Source organism: Lissotriton vulgaris, chromosome 5 (genome assembly GCF_964263255.1).
Source record: "Lissotriton vulgaris chromosome 5, aLisVul1.2, whole genome shotgun sequence".
Taxonomy (NCBI): domain Eukaryota; kingdom Metazoa; phylum Chordata; class Amphibia; order Caudata; family Salamandridae; genus Lissotriton; species Lissotriton vulgaris.
Window position 1 is genome coordinate 1,864,755,770 of NC_141693.1, and position 26,734 is coordinate 1,864,782,503.

Genomic DNA, 26,734 nt, shown 5'->3' on the forward strand with positions numbered 1-26,734 from the left:
ATTGATCCGTGAGGTTGCAGAACCTTTGAGTGTAGATCTCAGACAGCAGGGCTAATTCTCAAACCTGAACAGTTCTCTTTGTTGTGGCATATAGACACTACTCTTTTCATTCTCTCCTGAGTCTGAGTTCACATGCCCAATTAGAAAGCCACCAGGGAGCCTGTGATTGGTGGCAGACGACAATGGAACCTGTCAGGAATAGTCCCAACAGGTGAACGACTGAGGCTAGGATCTGGCTGAGGTTCTTCGCTGGCTCCTCCCGGGGTCCCAAAACTTAACCAGGCCTTTATCTGAAAAATGATTAGTTGAGGATAAAATTCTTCAGGGTAGGCATGTGCACCCATGAAATCTGGAGTATGCATTTCTCCCACGGGCAACTGGGAAACTTTTTTTACGGTTAGGGTTATACAGCACCTTCAACCAGCGATATCTCTCAAACCGTAGGACATTCTGAGTTAGTTTAATTTGTTTCAGACCAGAGCAGCCATTGTCAGCCAAGAACCCAGGGGGTTGATACAGGCTCCCACAGGGCCAAGTAGCTCCAACTCACCAACAGGTGCAGACCTTTGTTGGTTGCAGTATGTCCTCAACCCTGAAATGATATAGTAATTTATAGAGACTCTTCAGATCAGGACATCTGTGACTGAAGGACTTCTTGCACACAACACACCCGTTTCTTCTCTAGACATTCACTATGCAGAGTTCAGCCATCTGGGCCATGTTATTGGCAGGGTCAGAGATCCTCTGCTTACATAGGGTAGTAAAGGCTCCTCAGGATCCTACGACTGGCCCCCGGCTTAAGAGGAAACTGCAACAGGAGATACCCTGGCCCGGGTAAGACACCTTCTTTGAGCTCAGTTGCAAACCTATTTCGGTGTCCAAAGTGAATCAGGTAAACTGGCTATTGAGGGGCAGGAAACCAGGGTCAACAATCATACCTTCCACCATCATTCTACCACAGGGTATGCCCTCATGTCGATTCCACAATATAGAAAATGGGAGGCACAAAACTGGTTTTAAAAGTGTGTTTTACTGGCAAGACTCTTCAGGCATACTGAATGAGGTCTCCCCTCTTTCCAGACATCTGCCAGATTAAACCAAAGGGAATGGGCGCTGGAGGCTTATGAATTTGAATTTGGTCCCACACAGTTGAGACATTCAGATATGGGAACTTGTTTCTGGTCAGACCTGAGGTATATATGGTCAACCCACATTTTTTAGCCACTATTTTGTATTCACTTAGCCAGAAGGAAGAGGCTAGATACCAGACAAAGGTAAAACCCCTAAGTGGTACCAATAAGCAGCCTTTATTATTTGATCATGGACACGTGTGCCTCACAGCGCCTCCTTGGTTAGATGTCATTTATAAAACACATGATCTCTATTTGCACCACACACAAGCAGAATTACACAACACACATAAAGAAGGGGAAAGTTTCTGTAATTGAACGGTGCCCCGCGGTAGTCACCACTGCCAGCAGGTTGTCAGTTGTCAATAACTTGCTGGCTTGGCTACTAGAGGGTGTCAACTATAGCCGGAGGAACTTTATGCGTAACCGCAGTCCAGTATCACACTCTGCTGTGGAAACAACCAAATCATGTCAGAGCATAGCACAGGGATCTCGGGTTGCCAGGCTACTGGTCAAGAAACATACAGGGCATACTGAACCCAACATATAGAGGCAGGATGTCACAGTTAACCTTTTACAGTGATATTGTGGGGATGTTGCTGGTGCCTTGCTTCCTGTCTGATGCATGATTTCTGAAGCCACTGATGGGACAGAGATTAAGGGTCTGCTTCTCTTCCTCCAGATAACTACCTGTCCACTGAGGTGGGTTCTTGCACACTTGTGTGCCCTCAGAACACCCAGGAGGTGACGCAGAATGGAATCCAGAAATGTGAAAAGTGCAGCACGTCCTGCCCAAAAGGTGAGTGCCAGCTGGGTGGTAGAAGAGGGCCAACCATAGCAGTGGGGCAGGAAGGAATAAATCAACCATAGTGTGCATGTAGAAAGGGAGCAAGCATTGCTGGTCACAAGGGGTGTCACAGGTCAAGTATAGCTGGTAGTGCTCGGAGGGGAGGGATTTGCCCAGCAGGTGCGCTGGGTGGAGAGGGTTAAGCAGAGTGGTAGGACTTGGTAGAGGGATTCAAGCAGTAGTAGACTTGTTGGGAGGGTCTGGGTGCTCTGGGTCAGAGGATGTGTCAAGATTGAGGAGAGGGCCAGTAGAGCTTGAGAGAATGGCAGAAGCAAAGTAGAAGAGAAAAGAGAATGCGCACAATTATAGTGATGGGGATCGGTGTGGAGGAAAAAGCATAGTGGTGTGGCTAGGAGGTTGTAGTCAAGCATAGGGATATTGCTTGGAGCTTAGGATTGAGCGTGTATAAAGGGACCCAGAGAAGGGTCAGGTATAGACACTGAGCTAGGAAGAGCAGTCAAGCATAGTGGTGGGGCTAGAGATAGGTCTCGTAGAAGGGAGCCAAGCTATAGATCATAGCTACAAAGTGAGTTGCTTGTGGGTAGAAACCTGAACTAAATGCTGTAGAGACGAGTAGGGACTTGGCTACATTTCCAGGATGCTGAAGCTGAATATTAGAGGATGGATGGAATGGGAGGGAGCGGGTAGAGGAGCCAGGAAGGAGTGACAAGAGAATAGGTTTGATCAGTCATGACATATTTTTTTTTTATGTGTGACTATATAGAAAAAACTTCTGAAACTGAAAAAGCATCCTCCAAAAAAGAGAACACAGCAACTCCAGCTTCAGCCACTATATGGCATATTAGCCACACCTGAAGCAGAAGCCACGGAATAAGTGTAGGCCTGCACAATAATGCTCCCTGCATTCCACACCCTTCCAAGACAAAGGAATTTGCTGCTTTTGTTTAAAGTAAAAAGCTGAGGTTTAAGCCCCACCTACGTGAAATGGACACACCTTTTTGAAAAACCTTTTTAAAGAAACTGCACACACACACACACACACACCTTTACTTGAATCTATTGGCTGAATATTACCACTCTGGTTCAGTTTAGGAGCAATTTAATAGGTCCTACCATTACCCAACTTGGTGCTTATTTTATTCCCCTTTGAAGAATGAAAAGATGATTTGGCCCCACAATAAATCAACAACAAAGGAGAATCACTTATCAATGGTACGTCCTCCCAACCATACAGTTTCACACAATAAAGTACCTAACCCAAAGTGGGGGGTGCCTCTCGGCCTGGAATAGAATGCCCAAAGGATAGTTTAACGCTAGTTGAGGTGTTCCTTAAAACAGACGGAGGCCTCACCCTCCAAAGTGGCATGTTTCATCTTCGGGCCCCCCTCACTGTGGTTTGCAAGGGTCCACACAGTGGAGTCTTCTAAGCAGCATGTGTACACCTCCCTATCGATGAGGTGTATGGGAGATAATAAGTTAAAAATGTGTGAAATGTTTCATAGTACAGCTCCTTTACTGTAAATTAATTCATCAAAACAGAGTGCTGCAGAGTATGTAAAGCAGACTTTCCGTCTAATGTCAACATCTTTCTGCCGCCTATTCTTATGGCCCTAACGGGTCCGGTAGACCCTGCACAACCTTTTTCTTTGGTCCTAGTTGGTGAAAGAATATTCTTCATACACTCATGGTGCAAGTTCTGTAGAATGAAGGATAGTCTGAATATGCTACAATTATATGTAACATTTGGCTCAGTATTGGCTCCATCATTCTTGAGTCCCAGACATAGCAGTGATTCTGTAAACTTGAAGTTCTTCACCAGGCAGGTAGCCACTTTGTCAGCCAATGATTGTTACACAAAGCAAATGATTGTTACACAAAGCAAATGATTGTTACACAAAGCAAATGATTGTCACACAAAGCACCTGAGAAAGTAAATTGGAGGAAACAACTGCAGGCATAAAAATATCTCCAACCAGGGGGTTGACGTTGATAACACTCAGGATGTCACAGAAGATTTACGCATGTTACCACCAGAGGTGACCCACGCATGGCCCAAAGGAATCCCAGAAGACAATCCGATGACAACTCAGGAAAAATAAAACCCCTAAGAAGGTCTCAAAACGGGTCAGAAATCACAGCGATAATATGGAATGCAACGGTGGGGAGGAGCTAGAAGATGCCAGAAAACAGGAAATTAGCAAAATGACCCATGATGGATTTAATAGACCCCATAGGTACACATGGAAGATTAGCCATGATGGATTTGGACAAACTATACTGACTCCTAACATGACGCCTTCTCACGCCAACACATAGCATTGCATTGTCTCCTGCCTGCCCCTTGCTTACCTGTAGGAGAAAAAAAACATCTGGCCCACACCAAGAAAGGACAGGCTGCGAAGCACCACTAGCGCTCCAAACTGCTCGACCTTGTAAATCTTAGGGCCTTAGAAAGTTTGCAAAATTAGGGAATACACTCTGAACTCATTAAGAAACTCATGCATAGGTGGACACTGTAACACATTATTAAACATAGATCTGCAATTTAAAAAATAATTTAAAAACAAATTCCAACAAGAAATTGGCCCGTAGAAGAATACAGTCTGATTCTGGCAACCGTTGTTTTAAATAACAGCTAATTAATCCAAAGCACCAGTCTGTGAACCTGTTTTAAACTGAAAAATTAAAGCTGGCAACTGTACTGTATGCAGACTGTGACATAAAAGAACTGCTACATTAAGGATTTTAACAGATGCCATGTCCCATCATGGACATTTAGCAATTTGTTTTTTTTTCCACAAGAGGTTTTGCCTTTTTAAAGGCTTCTATTTTTGTCTTAACTCAATGTCAATTATCATAACTAAGTGTCCAGTTGATTGCTTCAACTATTTTTCCAAGGTCGCAGCTCATATTTTCCAGTTTCAGCAGAAGTGCTTCTCTCTCAACCTTTTTTCTGTAGACACCATGCATGCTCTCTTTGGCAGAGGCTCCTTCTGGGTGGAAAGATTGTCTCACAAGGACAAGCACAGTGGTCTATCTTGTAGATAATAAAATCCTTTAAATTGTGAGATCGGGCAAGCAATTTTGTGCAAGATGCTGAGAATCACTGAGAAAGCCTTCTTAAAACCAATTAATTAAGGTGATCTTAGAAAATTTCAGGCAAAGGCACTTGCAGGGAACTTTCCTTAAGGCAGAAAAGGTGGACTAAATCTTGTCCTTCTGTGACTGAACAGGGACCATATCTGAAACCCTCAGGGTTTGACGGATATCCATTGATGTAATGCCCACCCCCTGTCAACGTTGAGCCCTTACTGTAGCATCTCTCAATGGCAAGGACATTAGAGGTCCGCAGTTTGATATTAAAGCACCCTATGATCTTTCTGAGGACATTGGTGTTGAACAGGAAATCCCTGATGTTGCTTTGGACATCAAAAGCTCTTTAATTCATAATATTGAGTGTCTACTAATGAAAGAAGAGGATCAGGACTTCCACCTTCTCTCGAACCAATGGAGCCCTACAGCGAGTTAGAAAGACTTCATACTTTCCTGGATTTTACACTTGGACGACATTGTGTCTTTCGATGAAGCGACAAATAGCGCAGCAAATGAATTAAACATTGGGACATTGCCACTCCTATATAGATCTTGGTTATTTCAGAGACAATGCTTGTAAACCCACAAACTACTTCTGGTGCCATGCATTCTAAAACCTAGCAGTGATCAGATTCCCAACTCCCGTCTAACTTGTCATAAAGTGTGCAGGAGAAGAAAGGCAGAATTTTTGACTCCGATCAGAGTTGCTGGGAAGAAAAGGTTCTACACACTATGGCCCCGATTCACAAGTGTAAACTTAGACCAAAAGTCAAAATTTAGACTTGAAGTCTAAGTTTAGACCTAAAGTGTAACTTTACCAGTAGTAAAGTTAGACTTTTGGTCTAAGTTCAGACCAAAAGTCTAACTTAGACCAGAAGTCTAACTTTATTAATAGCAAAGTTAGATTTTTGCCTTAAGTCAGACTTTTGGTCTAAACTTAGACCAAAAGTCTAACTTTGCTAATAGTAAAGTTAGACTTTAGATCTAAACTTAGTATTTTGGTCTAAGTTTTCCTTTGTGGATCGGACCCTTAATCTTCAGCCATTCCATAGAAAGAGAGCAGTAGCATGTACAACCTAGCAAAAAGTGTGCCAAACATCTTCCACTATTATAAGGGCAGCTTACTCCTCTGCCCTCTGAAGCTGCAATCCGGCCTAGTGACCGTCTAATGAACAATTCATTGAGCACCTCTCAAAAAAGAAAAGAGATGGCAACATGGCACCTACATACACTTTATCAAAGCACTAGTACATGAACTGATTTTTAAGTATATTATTATTTTGTGGATTATAAAATTTACACAAAGGAAGCTTTGTGAATTCACTGACTGTTGTCTAAACAGTGTAGAGATTGTATCAGTGCGATTAAAACCAAGTTATTGGTTTGGGAGGAGATCAAGTTGATGGAATAGTGTAAATGATAGTTAGAAAGAGAGGATGAGGCAAAGAGATCTGGAAGCTAGAGCACATTGTGCTTGGGTAGGATCACATCACCTGGGCACCTGGGCATATCACATTATTCCACTGCACTAGAACAGTCTTAAGCTCTCCCAGGTTTAACTCATAATAGACACAGCGCGTAGGGAAGCCCAAGGCGAGTGGATAAACCATTGCAACCTCATCTGTCTTGTCACAGCGCTTACTTATTGAGTTCCGTAGTCACCAGGAAAACATGCAACTCACTTGCTCCCCATCGTATTTAATTTTAAAAATGTTTTCTCAAAATTTCCATGCTTTAATGCTAAACTCATCTTATTCCAGTTCATAAAAGAGCCCTCTTGATTCACTGTAATATTGACATTGTTTCTTGTGCATCCTTCAATCTTCCTCTTGAGACAATGATAAAGGATCACTTAAGCTGTTTGCTGCATTACATCGCAGCAGTGCCTTGGTGCATTCCAAGCGCAGCGACTGGAGGGGCCCTGTCGGCGTCATCTCAGTTGGGTTTTAAGCAGTTTCAGTCTCTGCTGACACCCTGAGGATCAGTGTCATCTTAAGGATTTTGGGGGTACCAGGCAAGACTTACTTTGGGGCCCATGTAGAGAACACATTTGAATTTAAGTTTCAATGTCATGCTAATATAAAATTGCGTGATGCCAAACAATACTAAAGTGTATGTTACATTTTAACAGGATCATAAAAAACAAATCCTATAGTTTTTGGCCAGGACCCCCAAAATCCTTAGATGACTGGGTAGAGAGACAAAAGTCAAATATAAATAAAGTTAACTTTCCGAGGGGGCCCCTTTGAAGGTGGGGGCCCTGGGCAATTGCCCACTATGCCTACGCCTTAAAACGTCTCTGCTGAGGATGTTTTCAAACTTTGAAAAAACATTCAAACCACTAAGTGCAGGACTATGCACAGCCAAAGAATCTACAAGAATGCCCAGTTGCAAACCAAGTGTTACAGGTGAGTTACTTCTTCGTACCGTTGTGCACCAATCTAAGCTTCCCTCCATTATCTTTGCAGTCTGTTACGGGCTTGGAATGGACTTTCTGAAGGGGGTCTCATCTGTGAATTCTGACAACATCAAACATTTTAGTGGCTGCACAAAGATCTTTGGGAGTCTGGCTTTCATGCAAGATAGCTTCATTGGGTAAGTATAGAATGTGACTGGGATGAAAGCAGTGCTTAACTTGAGCCAGTGGTTTCAGTGCTTGTCACTGATACTTAAGTGTCAACACTGGTGCTTGTGACAGTCTGCCACAAGGTAGAACTGTCTGACCAATTTCAAGATGACCACAACAGCAGTCAATTACTAATTCAATATACATTAATAATGATTATTACCTGGTGCCTAAGCCATTCTTATAGCTTTTGGGGCCTTGAATAGTCCTAATTGTCACACTTGTAGGAGTGTGATGGTTGGTAGTTGTGTTGGTACTATCAATGATAGTGCTGCTAGGGCAATGTGTGGTGCACGTTGCAGCGGTATCTTGGCGAGAGCCCTGGCACTTAAGTTGCTTACAAATTACGCACTGGTTATGAGAGGGAACCAGACAGGCATAGGGGAGGCAGTTGATCAGGTGTGCTGGTCCAGTACAAGGAGGACAAGTGGTGAAGGGCTGGTGAGGCAGATAGCAGGAACTCCAGTTCAACACTGAGGAGGCAGGTGACTATACTTGCACCCACATTGTTCAATCTCTACTTAGAACCACTGGGAAACCTCCTGAGCAAATCCGGGATTCACTATCATCTCTATGCAGATGACACTCAACTCTACCTCAAGGTTGCCTCCACTCATGACCTCTCCATCCTAAGCTCCACTCTCGACTCCATTCAAAACTGGATGTCATCTCATCAATTGATTCTGAATCCCTCCAAAACTGAATTCCTCCTCTTCTCCTCCTCACTCTCTCCTCCCCCGGTTCAATCATGGATGGATCAGATGAATCTACTAAACAATAAACCCATCATTGTCGACAGCGCAAAATCCCTTGGTGTCATTCTAGACAAAAAACTCAATCTAACTCCCCACATCAATTCTATTGCAAAATCTGCTCGCTACCAACTGCGCCTTCTTTGGGGAATCCGTCGCTTCTTCCCGGAGCAGGACCTTATAACCCTGGTGCAATCGCTGGTCCTCTCCAGACTAGACTACTGCAATTCTCTACTTACTGGCCTCCCCAAATCTCACCTGTCCCCACTTAAGTCTGTCTTCCATTCAGCAGCTCGTTTCATTTATGGGGCCAAAAGAAGCGATCACATCACACCGATGTTATCCACCCTCCGCTGGCTTCCCTTCGAGGCTAGAGCTATCTACAAGACCGCTTGTATCACCCACAAAGCCTTGCACTCCTCCTCTCCCCGCTACCTGGCGAATAAACTGAAACTCTCTGGAGGCTCTAGACCTTCACGCAATGCGGAGAATCTACTGCTTGAACCTCCCACTTTCAAGAAGGAAAGAACAATGGCCCAATCCTTTTCAGGCAACGCAGTGAGAATCTGGAACTCGTTTCCGCCTCAGCTCCGGACCACCGCCTCCTCCCAGGCCTTCAAAAGGGACCTCAAAGTTCTCCTCCTCCAGAGACACCTCCAAAAGTAATTCACGTCCTCTTGCTATTTGGAGGAAGACTTCCCACTACTGATATTTTCTACTTTCCATGACCATGGAAGTGCCTTCCCAGTGTTTTTCCTGTGGTTGGAGTGTCTGCCTTTTTGCAGTATTCTCCATGTACTGGTGTTCGGTGCCCTTTTGTAACATGCACACACCACTTTGCCCTTGTAACACACAGACTTGCACAAGTGCCACCTTGCCTACGTAACGCTTGTTCTTGTGCCTAGCACTTATTGCAGTATTATACCTCAAATTATACTCTGTTTTCTCTTATAACTACACACTTGTCACTTTTCCTCTTGTGCACTTTTGACTACCTCATGTATTTTTGGTTGCTCACAATTTCTACTACCTCAAGTATTTTGTTTGCTCACAATTGTCACACCTACCTTTACTACCTCATGTATTTTTGGTTGCTCTTGCTCACAATTGTCACTTTTACCTTTACTACCTCATGTATTTGTGGTTGCTCACAATTTTTACTACCTCATGTATTTTGTTTGCTCACAATCGTCACTATTACCTTATGTAAGTAACGTATGTTCTTGTAATCTGCTCTTTTGTAATGTTTCTCATTATGTTTCATTTCTGTTCCTAATGTGAAGCGCTCTGACGCCTTCGGGTAAAGTCCGCGCTATATAAAAATGCATAAATAAATAAATAAATAAATAAAAGGTGAGGAGGAGAAAAGGTGCATCGGTGCAACAAGCATAGGCATTGAGCTGAATTAGCCCATTAATTAATACACAAAAACAGGTGGGAGGAGAAGGTAAGAAATTATGTGTAATATTTCCTCACTTAATTATCTGTACCAATGCAGTACCTGTCTTGGAGAAAGATCCCTCTTTTGAGGCCTTATATCCTGAAGGAAAATACCTTAAAAGGATGAAGGCCCTCACTCATCGAGGTGACTTGCTTCTTCATTGGGCCCTTCCTCACTGTGGTGACTTCAGGTCGACATGGTGGTCTTCCCGTGGAACTCTTTCGAAAAAAATGGAGGTGTATTTGGCTTTCTAAAGTGAGATAGCAAGAGAGGGATGAGAGAGATGTATTGGTCCCTCGATATCACATGATTAACACAGGTATAATCAGGGAACCGTATAATGCAGCACTCCCCCCCCACCCCCGCCCCCACCCCCCTACAAATTTGTACTCCGTTTTAGGTCGAGCCTGGGCAGCTCTGCAAAGCATGCTGTATTAGAGTATGGACTTGAAGTTCCGCCCACTTCTACCCATATTTTTCATTGGCTTATTTCATTGTCCTTTGTAAATGCTGGCTTCTGATTAGTTAATAGGCTTGTTAGTCCCCCCCCCATGTACCGACTTGCCTTTATTTGTAATCTCCCATGAGGACTGGCCCTTTTACATCTGTTGTTAGAGGGTATGTCTTATTTAGTCTGTATGCACTATTTTATTTAATGAGCTTCTCCTACTGCAGGCACCACATGCTTTCCTGCAACATTTAGAGTGCCATATGTGCTGTCACTTTCCAAGCACCCCGGGACAATGGTGGCTGCCTCTTTGAAATGAAATAGGTCTCGCATTTGCAAGAGTTTGAGCTATTGGCATTGTAAATGGCAATGCCTTTTATGTATGTGTTAATAATCAAAACAGATCAATAAAAGGCATTTACACTGTCATTTACACTGCCAATAGATTAAATTCTTGCAAATGCGGGACCTATTGCATTGCACATGCTTGTTTTAGGTACCATATGATCCCACCATTTAGGATGGCATATACCTCAAAAGAAACCCAGGGAGAGCCGACCGAATGTAACCTGATGTCACCACGGCGAGGAGGGGCCCAGTGAGGAAGCATGTCATCTTGGTGAGTGAGGGCCTTCTTTCTTTTCAGTGAAGACCCTGAAAAGCCAATCTGTTCCCCGAGGGTACAAGCCCTAAGAAGAGGGATATTGGGATTTCTTTTTCCTGTGCCAGGTACTGCGTTCTTACATTGTATCAGTCCAGCCCTAGGGAGACGATTGATTAGCTGTGCCAATCCAGCTGGGGGAGAATGTCAACATTGGACTTCCTGTGCCAAAGTTTGCTTGTGCTAGTGTAGTTAGTGCATCAGCTTGCAATCAGGGAGATACAGGATTGGCTTCATATGTGCCTATGAGGCAGGTTCTTAGATAGAGCTGGAAAGGGGGAGATTAAGCTAATGTTTTTCTTCCTGACTCTTTCTGACTTTTTTTACTTTATATTTCTCTACCACTACTGACTCCCAAAACAACAGAGGCGCCTTGGACCCGGAGCAGTTGAATGTTTTGAGGGACCTTCAGGAGATCACAGGTATGAGAAATGTCACCTTCCTTTAAGACATTAAGATAGCAGGATCTCTTTTGGGGCTGCCTTTGCTCAGCGTTTCCTCCAGAGATAACTTTCCCCCACTAATTGGCTAAGTAGATCCCTTGCTCGCCTTTACCCCATCACCCTCCCAAAAGCAAGACCTCTCATGTCTCATCTTCCCTATCCATCCCCGGGTGTACTTTTTGCTTCTTCCCTCCAGGAGCTTGCTAAAGGAGTGTCTGCTTTCCCGTATACCCTCTTTAAGAGCCCTCCCCACAATTTCTAGAGGTATCTTCTTCCTGTTCCGGAAATAACTTGTTTACCCTTTTTTAACAAGATGCTAAGAGAACACATTATATTGCAAAATATATGTCTAGTAGAGAGTAGGTTTGATCAGTCTGGAATGTGTAGCAGAAAGTAACCTGTTCCTCCGCTGTGTTTCAGGCTATTTATACATTGAGTCTTGGCCGGAGACTTTGTCCAACCTCAGTGTGTTTGAGAACCTGAAAGTTATCCGCGGGAGAACCCTGCACAGGTGAGTGTTTGGAGAACCATGGCTGGAAGTGCATTACTACACAGGGACCCAGGAGCTCGGTGACGCATAAGTAACCGGTGACTTACAAACTTTTCCCTGCTTAGGTGATCCCTCCAGAGTTTCAGCCGGTCCTACTCCACAGATATGAGTGCTATTATAGATAACTGAAGTTTTTTTTCTTTGTGCTCTAAATTTATCGAAGTGCTCTAAATAATTGTAGGTGAGATTGATATATTGTGTGTTGTAAGGAGTAAGTTTTAATGATTCTGTCTATGTTGCAATGGAATAATGTTGAGGGTAAGATGCTGGCTCTTTCCATGCTGTAGTGGAATGTTGATATTGGAATGTTGCTTTTGAAAGCGGAGAGGCAGTTGCTGGTCAGGCTGCTCCCTGTTGGCCATGTTCACGGGTGCTCAATAAATTTCCTCCCTTGCTGTGCTATGAGCCTCCTTCCATTGTTTCAGAATTCAATTGTATAACCAGAAAGTCACAGAGGCTTATCTGTCTGTTAAGTAACCTCTTGGCGAAAATCTTCCTTAAGAAAAGAGTGCCCTTGTATTCTATGCAATCCTTCGTGTTGAATACTTGGAGCTGATGGAGGTGTCAAGAGAAAGGTAGGAAGGTTGCAAAGATCCAGACCCAACCCCAGCATGCCCCTCCTGCTGGTAGTGGCTTCATTAAGAGAGCTTTCCCCTGAGAAGAAGATCTCTCTCCACACCCTAGAGTGCCCACTGCTTGTAACTAAGTTCGTATTTTCCTCTGCTTCCTCTTTTTTCAAGGCTGGTGTATATTCTATCTGCCCTGATGGAATGCAACCATGTATGAGATTTGACAGTTGCCTCTGTATAATGCCAGGTGTGTCTGACATGCACCTGGCTATTCCCAAGGCTTTTCAGACCCAAAACCTGTGGTTTTGATAAATATACCACCTCTGAGAAATTGATTCTAAATCAGGCAGACCACTAAAGAGAAAGGACATTACTTGGATGTGCATAGTTTCCTGCTCCCAAAATACATCTGGGTTGTTGAAACATTGAGTGAAAGGCAAATAATCCTGATTCATAGTCTCGAGATGGCTATATTTTACAGGTATTTAGGGTTGTTTTATTAGCAATTTGAAACAGGCTAGGTCTCGAAAAGCTTTAGAGTAAGTGTCATGTCAGAGTTAGGTGTGAGACTCTCTGTGGCCCCAGCTTCCTGGAAGTATTTCACTCAACACACATTGGTTGTTCTTTCAGGCACGCTACTCCTGGGTTCTAATCCCATCTCTGTTGTTTGTTTTAGGGGAGCCTATTCATTGACAGTCCACGGTCTCGCCATCACCTCACTGGGGCTGCGTTCCCTGACAGAGATCAGCAGCGGCCTGGTGCTGATCCACCAGAACCCCCAGCTCTGCTTCATGGACACCATCCCCTGGGCCTCCATCCTCAGAAACCAGCACCAAGGGCTACTGCAATCCAACAACATGGCGGTGGAAGAGTGCAGTAAGCGCGCTTCATTGGGGGGACTCCATAGAGACTAAGGTGGACTTGAAGCTTTAGATGGGGTTTTCTGTTTGACCGAGGGTCTGCAGTGTGCTGTAGGAGAATGCAGAAATATCGGTGTGGAATGCAGAGCTATCGGTGGGAATGATGTCCTATTTAAAAGAGCTAGAGTCTAAAACATCTGGACTTCAACTCTTCCTTCATGATAGTATCTCCTAGACCGCCATCTTTAGGTCCAAACAGGCATGCGGCAGAAGAGGACTGTTGAGCATAGAGTCATCAGAATGTCAGTTCTGCTTTCAGGGTGATGTACTTTTGGTCTGCATCTTTCGGTGAAGCTGCAAGGCAACACATTAGGGCTGTAATAAGGGTATTGAATTGAGTTTTGCATCCCCATCTTCAAGAGCTGGAACCAATAGGTTATGCAGTGTAGTAACAAGTTAGATGACTATAGCCACAAGTATAGGCAAGGTGAATAGGGCATGCCTCAGCGGTGTTATCAAACCTTTTAGCTTTACCATTGGATTTTACATCAGAAAAAAATAAAATAATGCATTTTTGTCAATGTGGAGCAGCATTGACAGAAAACAGATTGTGATGATGCGTTGTGAAGCATACGCATATATGCCTGATGATGCTATGGCAATAAACAGGTGATGAAGTAGATGTGCCTATGCATCACCATACATGCACTCATTATGAAGCAATTGACATTTTCTTTTTATTTTAATTTACAATTTTAAAATGGTGGACAGCTGTCTTGGAGCAGAGAAATAAAAAATATAAAAGTGATAAAAAGGCACACTTTAAAAGTTAGTAGAAGCCATGCAGCAAATTCTAGCTGCCTGGCTCTCCCAAAAGGAAAAATTAATTTTAAAAAAACAAAGGAAAGAATACGACACAAAGGAATGGGCAAGGTTGGAGAAGGTGGTGGGTAAAGTAAACCTGGACGAGCAGCAGGAGCAGGGAGTTGGAGCAACTGAGGAGCTTCGTGGGGGATTGTTTAAGAAAACAAAAAGCAGGACGGGAAATGGTGGGGCAGCAATTGACAAACCTATGGCAGAGCAATGTTAAGAGATGGGGTGGTCAGCATGGAAAAGGGCTGCACATGGAAAAGAGAGCAAAAAAACACATGCACTCTCTTGGAGTGATTAAAACAAAAGAAAATCATAGTTTCCTGGTGTGAAGCCAACGAAGGATACAAGTCAGCCAACCAAAAGGATACTAAACAAGCTATGCTCCATGTGAGGGACAACCCAAATGAGTGGAAGGAAATCTATTGACTAAGATTCTAGCAGATTGTTCAGAAGGCCAACCAACTGTAAGCAGTAGGTTGACCAAAAGCCCGCTGGAAGGATCTGTGTGGTCCACCGTAGGTCTTCGACAACAGAAAGATAAAGCTGTTTGCAAGACCTAAAAAGGGCCCACAGTGAGAACTCTAGGAGTTCTGTCGGGAACTTAAGAGCTTTGTGCCTGATTTAGATCTTGGTGGACGGGTTACTCAGTCACAATGGAATATAATCCAATGAGATTTATATTTCGGCGGATGGGATATCCATCACCAGTTGCCAAGATCTAAATCAGGACCTTTGTTTGTTGTCATAGGGGGTACATTTTAGATTCCGGCCTCCTTCTCTATGCCATCAAGGCTATTTTGGGTCATGGTTTCAACCTTTCCTAGCTCAGGCCCTTAGCTAATGCTTCTCTATCTGAGCCAAATTCCATCTACATCATAACCAACCTGGGCGCCATGTTATCCTTTATTGTCTCAATTCCAGGATGGCATCTATACCTCATGTGCATGCATTGTTGATTCTGCTGTTCCACTCTTGAACATACCTCTTCTCTTGGATGATCACCTTATACACATGTTCCATGTTTCAGCCAATTAGTCTTCCCCTAACCATGTTTAAGCACTAGCATTGTGCTAATCTCTTATTCATCATCAAAACCTCTCACCCTCTGTATCCTTCCCCTTCTCATTTATTTCTTCCCAAGCACCAACATCTTGGGCCCCTCTGTTCCCAGTTGTATGTCCTCTGTAGCGCAAGGCTTGAGCGTGTGTCATCTCTAGCACTGACAACCTAGGCCTGAATCATCTGCCACCTTCTCAGCTGAGTCTTCCAGCCTGGAAGTCTGTGTAAGCTGACTCCAGAGCTTTTACAAACTGTTTCGGCTTGTTCTTTCCACATCCACCCGTCCTGCTCCATATTCTCTTCACCGTCCACTAACTTCCCTTGTCTACTCCATTTCTTCTTAGAACTTGCAGGGCTGGCCTGCTTCTCCCTGTGTGCCAATGGACAGTGCTGGGGACCAAGCCCCACCGAGTGTGTCACCTGCAACCGGTTCCTGCGGGGGCAGGAGTGCGTGGAATCCTGTAACATCCTGGATGGGTAAGTGGCTCCTGAAATGGGATGATGGCAAAAAAAAGCTATTTCTTTATGCCACAAACAGAGCACATGGCCGATTTAAGAATAGCTGAAAAAAGATATAGGAAAGTAACTGTTGGTGCCAAGACTAAATATATATCACCAAACAAAGAGTCCAGGCTTGCAATTTGGTAGTAAAGTGTAGGAGTCATTGTAAATGATCCTGCACCATCAGCCCTTTAAGCCACATTAATAAATGGTGGGTCAGGATAGCCTAGATTCTTCATAGAGACACGTATTAAAATACTCAAACAAAATAATATGTTCTAGTTGTTAGGAATCCCCAAAAGTAAAAGCAAATGGAGATTCCATCTCCCAAATTTTTTAGATATTTTTCAGAGGGGACTCAGGGAGCACTAGATTTAGTTAAATGAAATATGTATGTAATGTAATGCGAAATTTATATAACGCAACTTTCACTCCAAGGAGCATCTTGGCGCTGTGCGGAACCCGTAGAGGTAAACTAACCAGTTAACTGCAAATGATAATGCAACGCAATGTATGCCAGTTAGCCTCTCTGAGAAGGAGATATATGGGCCACGTGTACTAACATTATTGGTGTTTGCAATTGCCAAATAGCAAATTTTTGCAATTCGCTATTTGGTAAATTGCAAACACTAATGTACTAAAGTGTGTTTCATATTTTTTGCGATTCCTAGTGGGTCGCAGATAGACCTACCTCATGAATATTAAAGAGGTAGGTCTTAATTTACGACCCATTGGAAATCGCAGAAATCACAGGGATGGTGGCCTGCTGGGGAAAGCTGACCCCCATGTCTCTAATTGCTTTGAGTTGGTGGTAAGGTGTAAATGTTTTGCAACCACATTTCGATCGGAAAACATTTGTACACACACAATTCAGATTTGGTATTACGAAGTGATGCGCTAAACACGCCGCTTCCAAATTCCTAATTGCAAACACAAAGTGCGATTAGATAACGTGTTACAGAAATGCAATCTGGTCTGTACATTGGTAAAAGCAGTTTTGCGGTTGAAAATGGCCCGATCTGTCATTTCTGGCCACAATAATGCTTTGTACATGTGGCCCATAAAGCCGTAGAACTTGAATCATCATTAAGACCTTCTGCTGGAAAAGCCTGCACTAGATCGAATTAATCTTTGTACACTAGGACCTCCCAGCATCTCCCTTCTGATGAAGTACTGAAAAAGATGTGAAATTCTGCCAGGTTGGAATTAGCCAATCACACACCAAGTCTGCTGATCAATATATAAATTTATGTAGGCACCCACTAGAAATTGGTGTGGAGGTTGGAGAAGTAGCAAATAATGGACATTGAAGGTGAAGTTGTGAGGCTGTATCTGGCTGAAATTGAAACTTGTGCATCAGCTTTTCCTGGTGCTAGGTGCGCAGATCAATGCTTAATTTGAGCCAGTGGTGTCCTGGGCTCGGGACTGGCACCTAATTGTTAACACTCGTACTTATGATAGCCTGCCACATACATGGTGGCGCTGTTTGTCTAGTTTAGAGATGAGCACAATAGCGATTGTATATTAATTCAGTGTACATTAACCCCTTGTGTGCTTCGGACGGCCCCCAGCCATCCGGCGTCATGGTGGGCGTGTGCGGGAGACCGTCCGGGACCGTCCGAACTCCGCCCACTCAATAAAACGCCTGCACAGCGTGAAAAGTCGAGCAGCGCGGAACGGGTTAAAATGACTAATACCGGCTGCCCACGCCATTCTTATGGCGTTGGGGCCCTGGAATAGTCTAATTATCTTACTTGTAGGATTGTTATGGTTAGTAGTTGTGTTGGTACGGTCATTGGTAGTACTGGCAGGAACAAAGGTCGCTGGAAGCTGCAGTGGCCTCCTGGCAAGTGTCCTGGCACTTATTTTTTTACAAATTAATCACTGGCCCAGAGCCTACTGAAAGCGGGGAGGGTTTCTGGCTTGCAACGGGAGCATTCTTCCTGCAGGTAATAGCAGACATAAATAGACTCCATCTCAGACCTGGAGTAAGTCCAGCACCACACATGGCCAACCACTGGTACTACAAAATGCACCCATAGAAAATAATGGAGAAATAAAATAATGATAAAAGAATTTTATTTTATGTTGACTTTCTAAAACTATTGTGTTTCTGAATACAAACAAAGGATGACATTGGGTCATTCCCTGGCATTCCTGAGATCTAGGATTGTAAAGCCTGACCAAAGGCAGACTGAAACCTCACCAATATGTGACCCATATAGAGTAAGCTGCATGGAACTAATCTCCCAACCAGAATTTATATATACCATTATAAACTTTTGATTCTTGCTGTCTTGAATTGGTCTTGGTGGGATGCAGGACAGAGATAGCCAATTATAGCAAAACAAAAACTGGCAGTACCAGTCGATCACAAAGTCTAAATTCCTAGCGGGTTCTGGTGGCATAGTGGACTAATGCGCCCACTGTAGGGGCCGATGTTTGACCTCATGGCCACAGGTTCAAATCCCGGCCGGTCCCCTCAGCCTTTCATCTTTCTGAGGTGGATAAAATGAGCACCATTGAGTTGGGTAACAATAAACGTCTTTTATTCAGTGCCACAATACCCTTGGGTGAATGTGCGCTTTACAAATACACATGTTATGGAAGTGCCACAATGCTCCTTGCTGAGACCATCACTGTTTAACATCATATATCCTGTAGCCAACACTTTAAGAAAAGAATGGTGCTAATCATGCTCAAATGTAAAGACAAATTTCCAGTAACTCCAATAGGTGAATCAACAGTAATAATGCGAGGAATAGGCCATTCACTCCCTTAATAAGAGGGAACTCAAGGTAAATTCTAATAAGAGATGTGATGACCATTGAAACTACAGCTAAATATGAAAATGATAAAAAGCAAAAAAGCTTGGCCAAAAAGGGACAAACTCTGCATGAACTGTGCATGTCTTTCATTAGAATCTATTCGGATAAACATGGTTGACATAATAATGATGTTGGCTCCAATGATCTGGTAAGACTGAATGGCTAAGCAATTTACAAAGCTCCTTGTCTGTGTAAATCTAACTTCTATGCTGAAGTGAAGAGGTTAGTACTGCAAGTCATTCATATAAGCTGACTTTCCACTTGTATAATATTATGCAGTAGTTAATTCTACACAATTGGGCCTATTCCCAAACTGCATTTTTGAGTATGTTTAGTAATACTACAATGGTACTACTCGCATACTATAAAATGCGTATCACAAACCTACGTGTGGAGGTCCCCTACCCTGCCTCTCATATGTTTTATGTGTAGGGATCTCTGTCCTGACTGCGGAGATCTCCACACATATGTAAATGTTTTACTACTAAATGTGAGAGAGATACGGAGTGGCTAGAAAATTGGGAAAACTTAGGGAGGAGTATGGAGGTATTTAAATAAGGCTTAGGGGGTGTATAAGGGGAGGCATGCACCCACCCACAAAACATAAAGCCCATTGCTGTTCACAAACTACACTTCTAAAACTGCTACAGTCAAAAAGGTTCCAAAAGCAGACATAAATATATGCCATCTCAGACCTGCAGTAAGTCCAGCACCACACATGGCCTACCACTGGTACAGCAATGCCCTCCTATAGAAAATAATGGCGAAAGGAACTTAAAATAACACAATATAACAATGTAAATAACAATAACTATATATACATTTAATTTAATATTATTAATAACATACCAAATCTTAAAATAATATTGAATGCTTATGTTAATAACGTTTTTATATTTTGATTTTTTTGATTTTCTCAAATAAATTCATAATTTACGTTATGTTATGCATACCTTTTAGTCATTAATATTCATAAATAGATATACATATTGTATGTAGATTTTTAAATAAACCTTTAAATAAATGTAATTTAATATATTTACATTAAATAAATATTAATTTTAAAGTTAATAATGCTGCAGCATCTTTTTATTTTAGTCTACATTTAATTTAAATATATAAAATACATTTACATTAATATTTAGCATAAAGATATTTTTTAAAGCTTAAGAAACCTTTTTACATTTCCTTATACTTTACTATAAGGAGATGTCGGCTATGATGGTTGAGAACTATTTCTAAATGTTAAAAGTTACTATTAGTAACTTTACACATAGATTTGACTCCACCCACTGTTTACACTTTGTCGTGAGTTGGCACTCGAAAATGGTAAATAGCAAAAAATAATACATTTGCTACTAAGTGTTCATGTAGATTTACTTACTTGTAAATTTAAATTTGTGAATAGGCTCCACGTGCTGGGAAGTGGACTTTTTTCAAAGCGTGGTAACACTTGTAAGTTTGTGAAGATTCACAGACTCTGAAATTGGTGAAAGTTCATAAACTTTTCTCCAAGCCCTTCCCAGCATGGAAATGATTGGAAATGTATTACTGTTAAGAGCATAAACAAACGACTTTCTAGGGTGGGAAGGTGAAGGAAAATACACACAAAATCTGTGAGAGTGTAGGGGAACAATTATACCATTGCCCAGAGGTGACCTTCGCAGGCTTAGTGGAGCTGTCTAAACACAAGATAATATAGCCTAAAGTAATAGCTTGGCCAAAAATGTTGAGCACTCATTTAGCCTTTTTGTTATGAACCCAGTGCCCAGCTTTGAAGTATGGATAAAATCGTAAAAATTCAAAGCATGCTTAGGTAAAGATCTGGCATTTAAAAGAAAATGGTTAATGTTAAAGTTTTCTGAGGCGATGAGTTTTTGATAACTAGAGTGAAACCGGTCCTGGGTTGCTGGTGTTCCAGTTCAGAGAGGACCTGGCTTGGCAGTCAAAACTGATTTGCACATGGCTGGGTCTAAACTGAAGTAGCATGGTGAGCAAAAGAACGATGGGTTAGAGTGCTGTCCCAAGCTATTGCAAGTGGCTGAGATTTGTTGCAAGCAGCCTCCCATTACCTTTGTTGCCGGGATTCTGCTCTTAAAACAGAACTATGCTTAGAACCATAGAACAGCAGTATGCAGGGACTGAGTCACCATACCACCTTAGTACCTATGAGCCCAAGTCCGACTAGCTATAGTGCCTCACTTGCTCTCATAACCTTATCAGAGAAACAAGTGAATTGGCACCCCAGAACACAACACTCTTGACCCCCTCAGGGATAGTGGTAACAGGACACACCCTTTTGTTCCCTCACTTGTACGTATCCACCAGGAGACACGAAGGAAGTTTATAATATTTATTTAAACTATAGTTCTCTGAAATGCAGTATATGTATCACAATTAAAAAACAAATGCACACTAAAAATGCTGTTAGCATGGTTAATAATCCATATATCATGACAAGCCCTGTCATTTTACAGGACTATCTGGCAGATGCATCAAAGTTATGTTTTGCGAGTCCTTAATAGCGAATTTTAAGGAATCGCTATTAAAGACTCGCAAAACGGGATGCATGTAGGATTCGCAATGTTATTAGCGATTCCTACAGATTCCTTATTAGCGATTCGGTAATAGCTAATCGGTAATAAGGAATGGCTTTCCCATTCATTCATTCCTATGGGCCTAAAGGCCCATAGGAATGAATGGGAAAGACATTCCTTATTACCGATTAGCTATTACCGAATCGCTAATGTTCCGCTATTTCAAGGGTGCCAGTGTGTCCAAAGGACACCCTGTTGCACCCCTGAAATGGACCTGTGCAAATGTTACACACACACATGCCCTAAGGGCATGTGTGTGCGCAACATGTAACTTTGAAAAATGCACAAAAGTGCATTTTTCAAAGTTTTAGCAAATTACCACGAGGTTCAACTTCATGGTAATTTGCTCCCCCTATTAGCGAAATCGCTATTTTTTTGGGTTTCATGCATTGCATTTAAGGAATCTCATTTTGGGATTCCTTAAATGCAAGAGCAATTTAAGGAATCGCTATTTAGAGATTCCTTAAATTGCGATTTCTGCATTTGGGATGATGCATCCCAAATGCAAAAATACCGGGAGCAAACGGCCAGATTCTGAGAATCTGCCCGTTTGCTCCCGGTATTTTCTTTGATGCATCTGCCAGATAGTAACTTAAACTCCCCTCCCTTGCTAGTGAAGCTAAATGATTATATATGAAAGATCTCTGGGATACTGGCAGACCCCGTACCTCTGCATTCACAGATAGACGTTCTACATCTCAGCAGACACAGTGCTCTTGTCTCAGAACTCTTATTCCATGTGTCTGTTTTTGGCTCATGTGCTCATCAACTGCTTTCTTGTGTTCTGTTTAGGTTCAAGTGCCTGTCCAGAAAGAATAACAAGGAACATTGTTGTTGTTTGGCCTTGTCTACGGTGTTCAGACTAAATCGTAGAAAAAGAACAGAATGCGAAAACTTATATAGGCTCCGTGTGAAAATGCATGGCATAGAAGCAGATAGTGTTTATGTAGTAACATGCACAAAGGAAAATGAGGCCTACAAAGTGCACGGTTAGGCTAACATAGGGAAAACTACAATGAGCCATGCTGGAAAATCACACAATACCTTTTGTACCACCATAAATGGCACGAGTATGCCCAGATATGGATCCCATGCTCACTGTGTCACTGAAACTAAGGTGTAACCGGCTGACGAGGCCATAACTAGGGCAAAACCAGTCCTGGATTACTTGTGCTCCTGTTAAGGGAGGACCTGGCTTGGTAGTTGGGGCTGGACTGTTCCCATGAGGAGCAGGGTCAAGACTGATTTGCATATGGCTGTATGCAAACTGGGATAGCATGAGGAGCAAATGAAAAATCTGTTGAAGTGCTACCCTGAGCTATTGCCAGCGGTTAGACTTAGTGCAAGCAGCCTCCCATCACCCTTTGTAAGTTTTTAATTGACGTGCAGATGTGATGGGCGAATGGGTGAGGAGGATAGTTCTGCAGAAGATCTTGAGGTAGAAAAATAATACGTTGGAGAAGTTAAGAAGCAGGATAGCTTGGTATTAGTGAGACTGCAGCATGGGTAAGACCTGTGTTGACAGTTAATATTGTGAAGGCTAAAAGGAGAGTGAGTGATATGGGTAGTTTTGTGGATAATGGAACAACCAAGTGTCCTGCGCTTGGTGCTGTGCATATGCAGACTGGCTTGCATTTGGCACACCTTTGGCAGGCCACCAATGCACATGTTTATCAGTACCAGTTAAATATTCCACCATGGGGGTGTGGCCCTATGAAAAGGCTGGAACACTGCCTTGGCAACAGAGCTCAAAAACAAGTGAGCAACAGAATGAGCTAACTGGAGCTACTCAAGTTTCACCCAGAAAGCCCTCACCTCAGTGAAACGTCCGAGGAAAGAAAACATAATTAAAATAAAAGGATGTGAACTCTAAAACCATAAAATCATTAAAAGGAACTTGCTATCATGTTCTGGGATCACTACAGTATAGGTGGAGTGGGGCACCTCCTCAAGAGGAGGCACTAGCCTGTCGACAACTCTCATTCTTGCAGGAACTGAATGCAGTGGGCTCCTTCAGCTGATATTTTGGATCCAGCTTTCAAGCCAGGATCATTCAGGCCGGATTCTCTGAATGCTAAAAAAGTGTAAAAGATTTCTGAGACATACGTCACAAGCGACCTATTGCCAATTTTGCCTCTGTAGGGAGGTCAGGGATTAGGAGTAGGTGGTTTTATAGACATGAGGCCAATCGAGGCATGGAACAGAAAGGACTGGGAGCATTGTTTTGCACAAGATTGTGTATATTTGTTATATATATTTGGATTGATATAGATCAAGTTGAAAATCTAGAAATTGTTGAATGGGATTTTGTGAATAATAGTGATGCAGGTGCATTCATGAATATCATGGATATTGGCGCAGGTCACATTGGGAATCAATTGGAAATTGGTGCAGGTCACATTAAGACTATACTATAAATTGGTGCAGATGAGATTGGGAATGCCCTGGATATTGGTGCAGGTAGGAGTGGAAACATATTGGAAATTGTTATCCTAGAGATTTATGCAGGTGAGATTGAGTATATATCAGTAATTAATGTAGTTGACAATGGCCATATGTGAGGCTTTATGGCTTTCTATTTTAATTGTTGTGAATTCCAGTGGGGTTCATTCAGTGTTTTCCAATGTTTTTCAAAAACAGTAGAAATGAGTGGTTGATAGCGTTCACTCTTTTTTGTTCCTTACAAAATCTCGGGATGGTGTTTTTCCTGTAACTATAAAGAATGTTGCTTCGATTTTCTTCCTTCCTTGTTCATTCATTTTGGTCTAGAATTCCTCCCACCTTTCTTGCTCCTCGTACCCTATTTGAACTCTTCCCTTGAATTTGCTCTTTCAAGTAACATTGGGCCAGATGTAGTAAGAACTGGTCACAAAATTCTAGTCGCAATTTGCTACCAGTATTTGGCGACCAGTTTAGTCATTTGCATGCTGAACTATGTACTATTGGGTCAGTTCCCAATTTACAGATTTCTAGTGGGTCGCAATTCGACCTATCTCATGAATAATAATGAAGTAGGTTGCAAATTGCATCCCGCAGTCATCATAGGGATGTTGGCCTGTTGAGGTTAGCAGAACACCATGTCTGTTACTGCTTTTTAAAAAAGCAATTTGTTTAATATATGTGATTTTTTTTAATGCATCCTGTGTTTCTTTAAGGAAAATGGGATGCATTAAAAAAAGTTATGTATAACTTTCATTTTATAAGCGTAGGCAGGAGTCCATTGGACACTGCTTACTCTTAAGAAAATGTTTAAGAAAATGTTTTTGTCAGCATTCACAAAGGGAAAGAGGTTCCTTGTGGATCCCTTCCCATTTACAAATGGGTTATTACAGTGACAAATGCAAAAAGAACAATTGATGGACAGAATGTTGAGCAATGTCCTACATTTACCCCAATACAGAGATCTGGCCCTAAATCCTTCGCTTTTTTTCACCCCATGCCATTCCAGTTTAAATCCAGCCATATGCAAATCAGTCTTGAACCTGTTCCTCATGGGAGTGTGGGGTGGATTGGGCCACTGGAAAAAAAACTTGATGGTGACTGTAGTTATTAATTTTAGGAACCCTAGAGTCGCTAGAGGCACCCACCTAAAGGTGGGGGTACCCGCCATGGCTATTCAAGATATTTGCATACTCCCATTGGGGTTTTTCTATCGACATCTACTGAGTTTAGGCCAATGTTCTAATGGTGCATTGAACCCGCAAGCACCAAGGGTAACCTCAAGGCCGCATCTGCCACATTGCCCGGATTTTGCAGTGTTTAATAGATACCAGGCACTGAGTACCTTAGATGATATCAAAGGACTCAGTCCTGATCAAAGCCATGCCGGGGACCCTAGGAATTATTGGAGAAGTGACTTTTGAATTGTTAAGGCAAGTCAGCTACCTCTAAAAGACCATACATCTATTCCTGGGACATTTCCAGTTTGTAGGCAGGCTGTAGCCATGGCCGACACGGCAACCGGCAATGATAATCCTAGCACTTGTAATATAGCTATCTGTGCCCCAAATATGGACCCTGTATGTCAGCCCTTTGAGGGAGGGAGGGTTTAAGCTCTCAACATGGAACGTGAATAGACTATTGAATGAGATTGGGAATACTGACTGGACTAGCACTATATCTGGTTATGACATCATATGTATACAAGAAACCTGGTGCATAAGTCCAGTACATGTAGAAGGGTATTCCTTATACTTTGTAGAAGCCCTAGGGTCATTAGATGGGAGGGCTAAAGGGGACTACAGATACTTATTTCCAACAAAATCTCCATTAATGTCAAAAAGGTTGCGTCAGTGGGCCCCTATGCACAATTGTTTTGGCTATATAAAAAAGGAGGGAGAAACTTGATAGCTAAAATGTTTATAATTATATCTTTGACTCAACACGTAGAAGTGTGACAAAGCCCTTGATCATGGCCTTGAAACCATTTTAGCTCCCATCAATATGGACTTTGTACTAGTGTGGGCATGATAATTTAACATTCAGGCGGTCATATCTACCAGAATGGGGAGGGCAATTATCAATTCTGTCATAACGAGTATGGAGAAACACTAAACCTGATTATCTCCAAATATCATCTCCAATTACTTTGAGGTGGCTGCGGCCTTAGTGGGGAATTAGTCCCAACCTTTACTGGGAGAATTTTTTTTCTACTATAGATCACGTTTTGGTGTCTGTCTCGGCCATTGTTATGTCTGGTAATCTGAGTATGGTACCCTTAATTCTTAGTGACCACAACCTACTTACACAACCGTTCTTTTTCTGGGGCCAACGGCAGGCCTCATTCCATTTAGTAAATAGTATTGACCCTACCAGGGTAAATGGTGTAAGAATCAAGTGGACGGGCGTAGACCCCTGTACGATTATGCAGAAAATAGTAGTGTCTAGCTGTAGGGAAATATCTTACTGTCTTCAGGATGAAATTGTCACTAATTTAATGATTAAAAATTTCAGCTACATTACAATTTTCCTCAAATAATTTTTAACTAAGTTCCCAAATACACCAGGAAACAATAAAAGGGGATGGTTTAATAGTGCGTGTACAAAAGCACTACAGTCACTCATATATGTCCCATCTAATTCCCCACGGGACACATCAACTATCAAATCCCTACGGAGCAAGTATAAATTAGCTTAAGCAGGTAGGAAAAAGACACTCCAGGCTGAAGCATGGGAAAGCCTGGCCATTTCCGTAAAAAACAGGAATACCAAACTTTTGGGGGATACAGTAAATGATGCTCCTTTCTCAAAGAACGATAATATCCCTTAGTTTTGCTCCTTTGTTCTCTGTGATAGATGGGTGACTAATTTCTCCAGAGTTTTTAGTAAAAGTGGTGAGACGATGACCGGGCCTGATTGAAGTGACGGGGGGCGACTCCCCTTGAACATCACTAATGAAGAAGTCCATCAGTCTAAACAGGCCAGTACCGGAGGCTGGGCCCGGGCCCCAGGCCCCGATGGGGTCCCAGTCAATGTTTTTAAATCTGCCTCTGAAT

General features: G+C 42.5%; 1 protein-coding gene across 1 annotated transcript in view; it reads left to right on the forward strand.

The window, feature by feature from the left end:
• The window catches only part of ERBB2 (erb-b2 receptor tyrosine kinase 2), a 377,312-nt gene that overhangs the window by 245,492 nt on the left and 105,086 nt on the right, over positions 1-26,734 (forward strand). The window contains exons 8-13 of the mRNA XM_086924358.1: positions 1,813-1,929; positions 7,500-7,626; positions 11,326-11,381; positions 11,823-11,913; positions 13,198-13,397; positions 15,658-15,790. Coding sequence (XP_086780484.1) covers positions 1,813-1,929; positions 7,500-7,626; positions 11,326-11,381; positions 11,823-11,913; positions 13,198-13,397; positions 15,658-15,790 — 724 coding nt within the window. The remainder of the gene's footprint in view (positions 1-1,812; positions 1,930-7,499; positions 7,627-11,325; positions 11,382-11,822; positions 11,914-13,197; positions 13,398-15,657; positions 15,791-26,734) is intronic.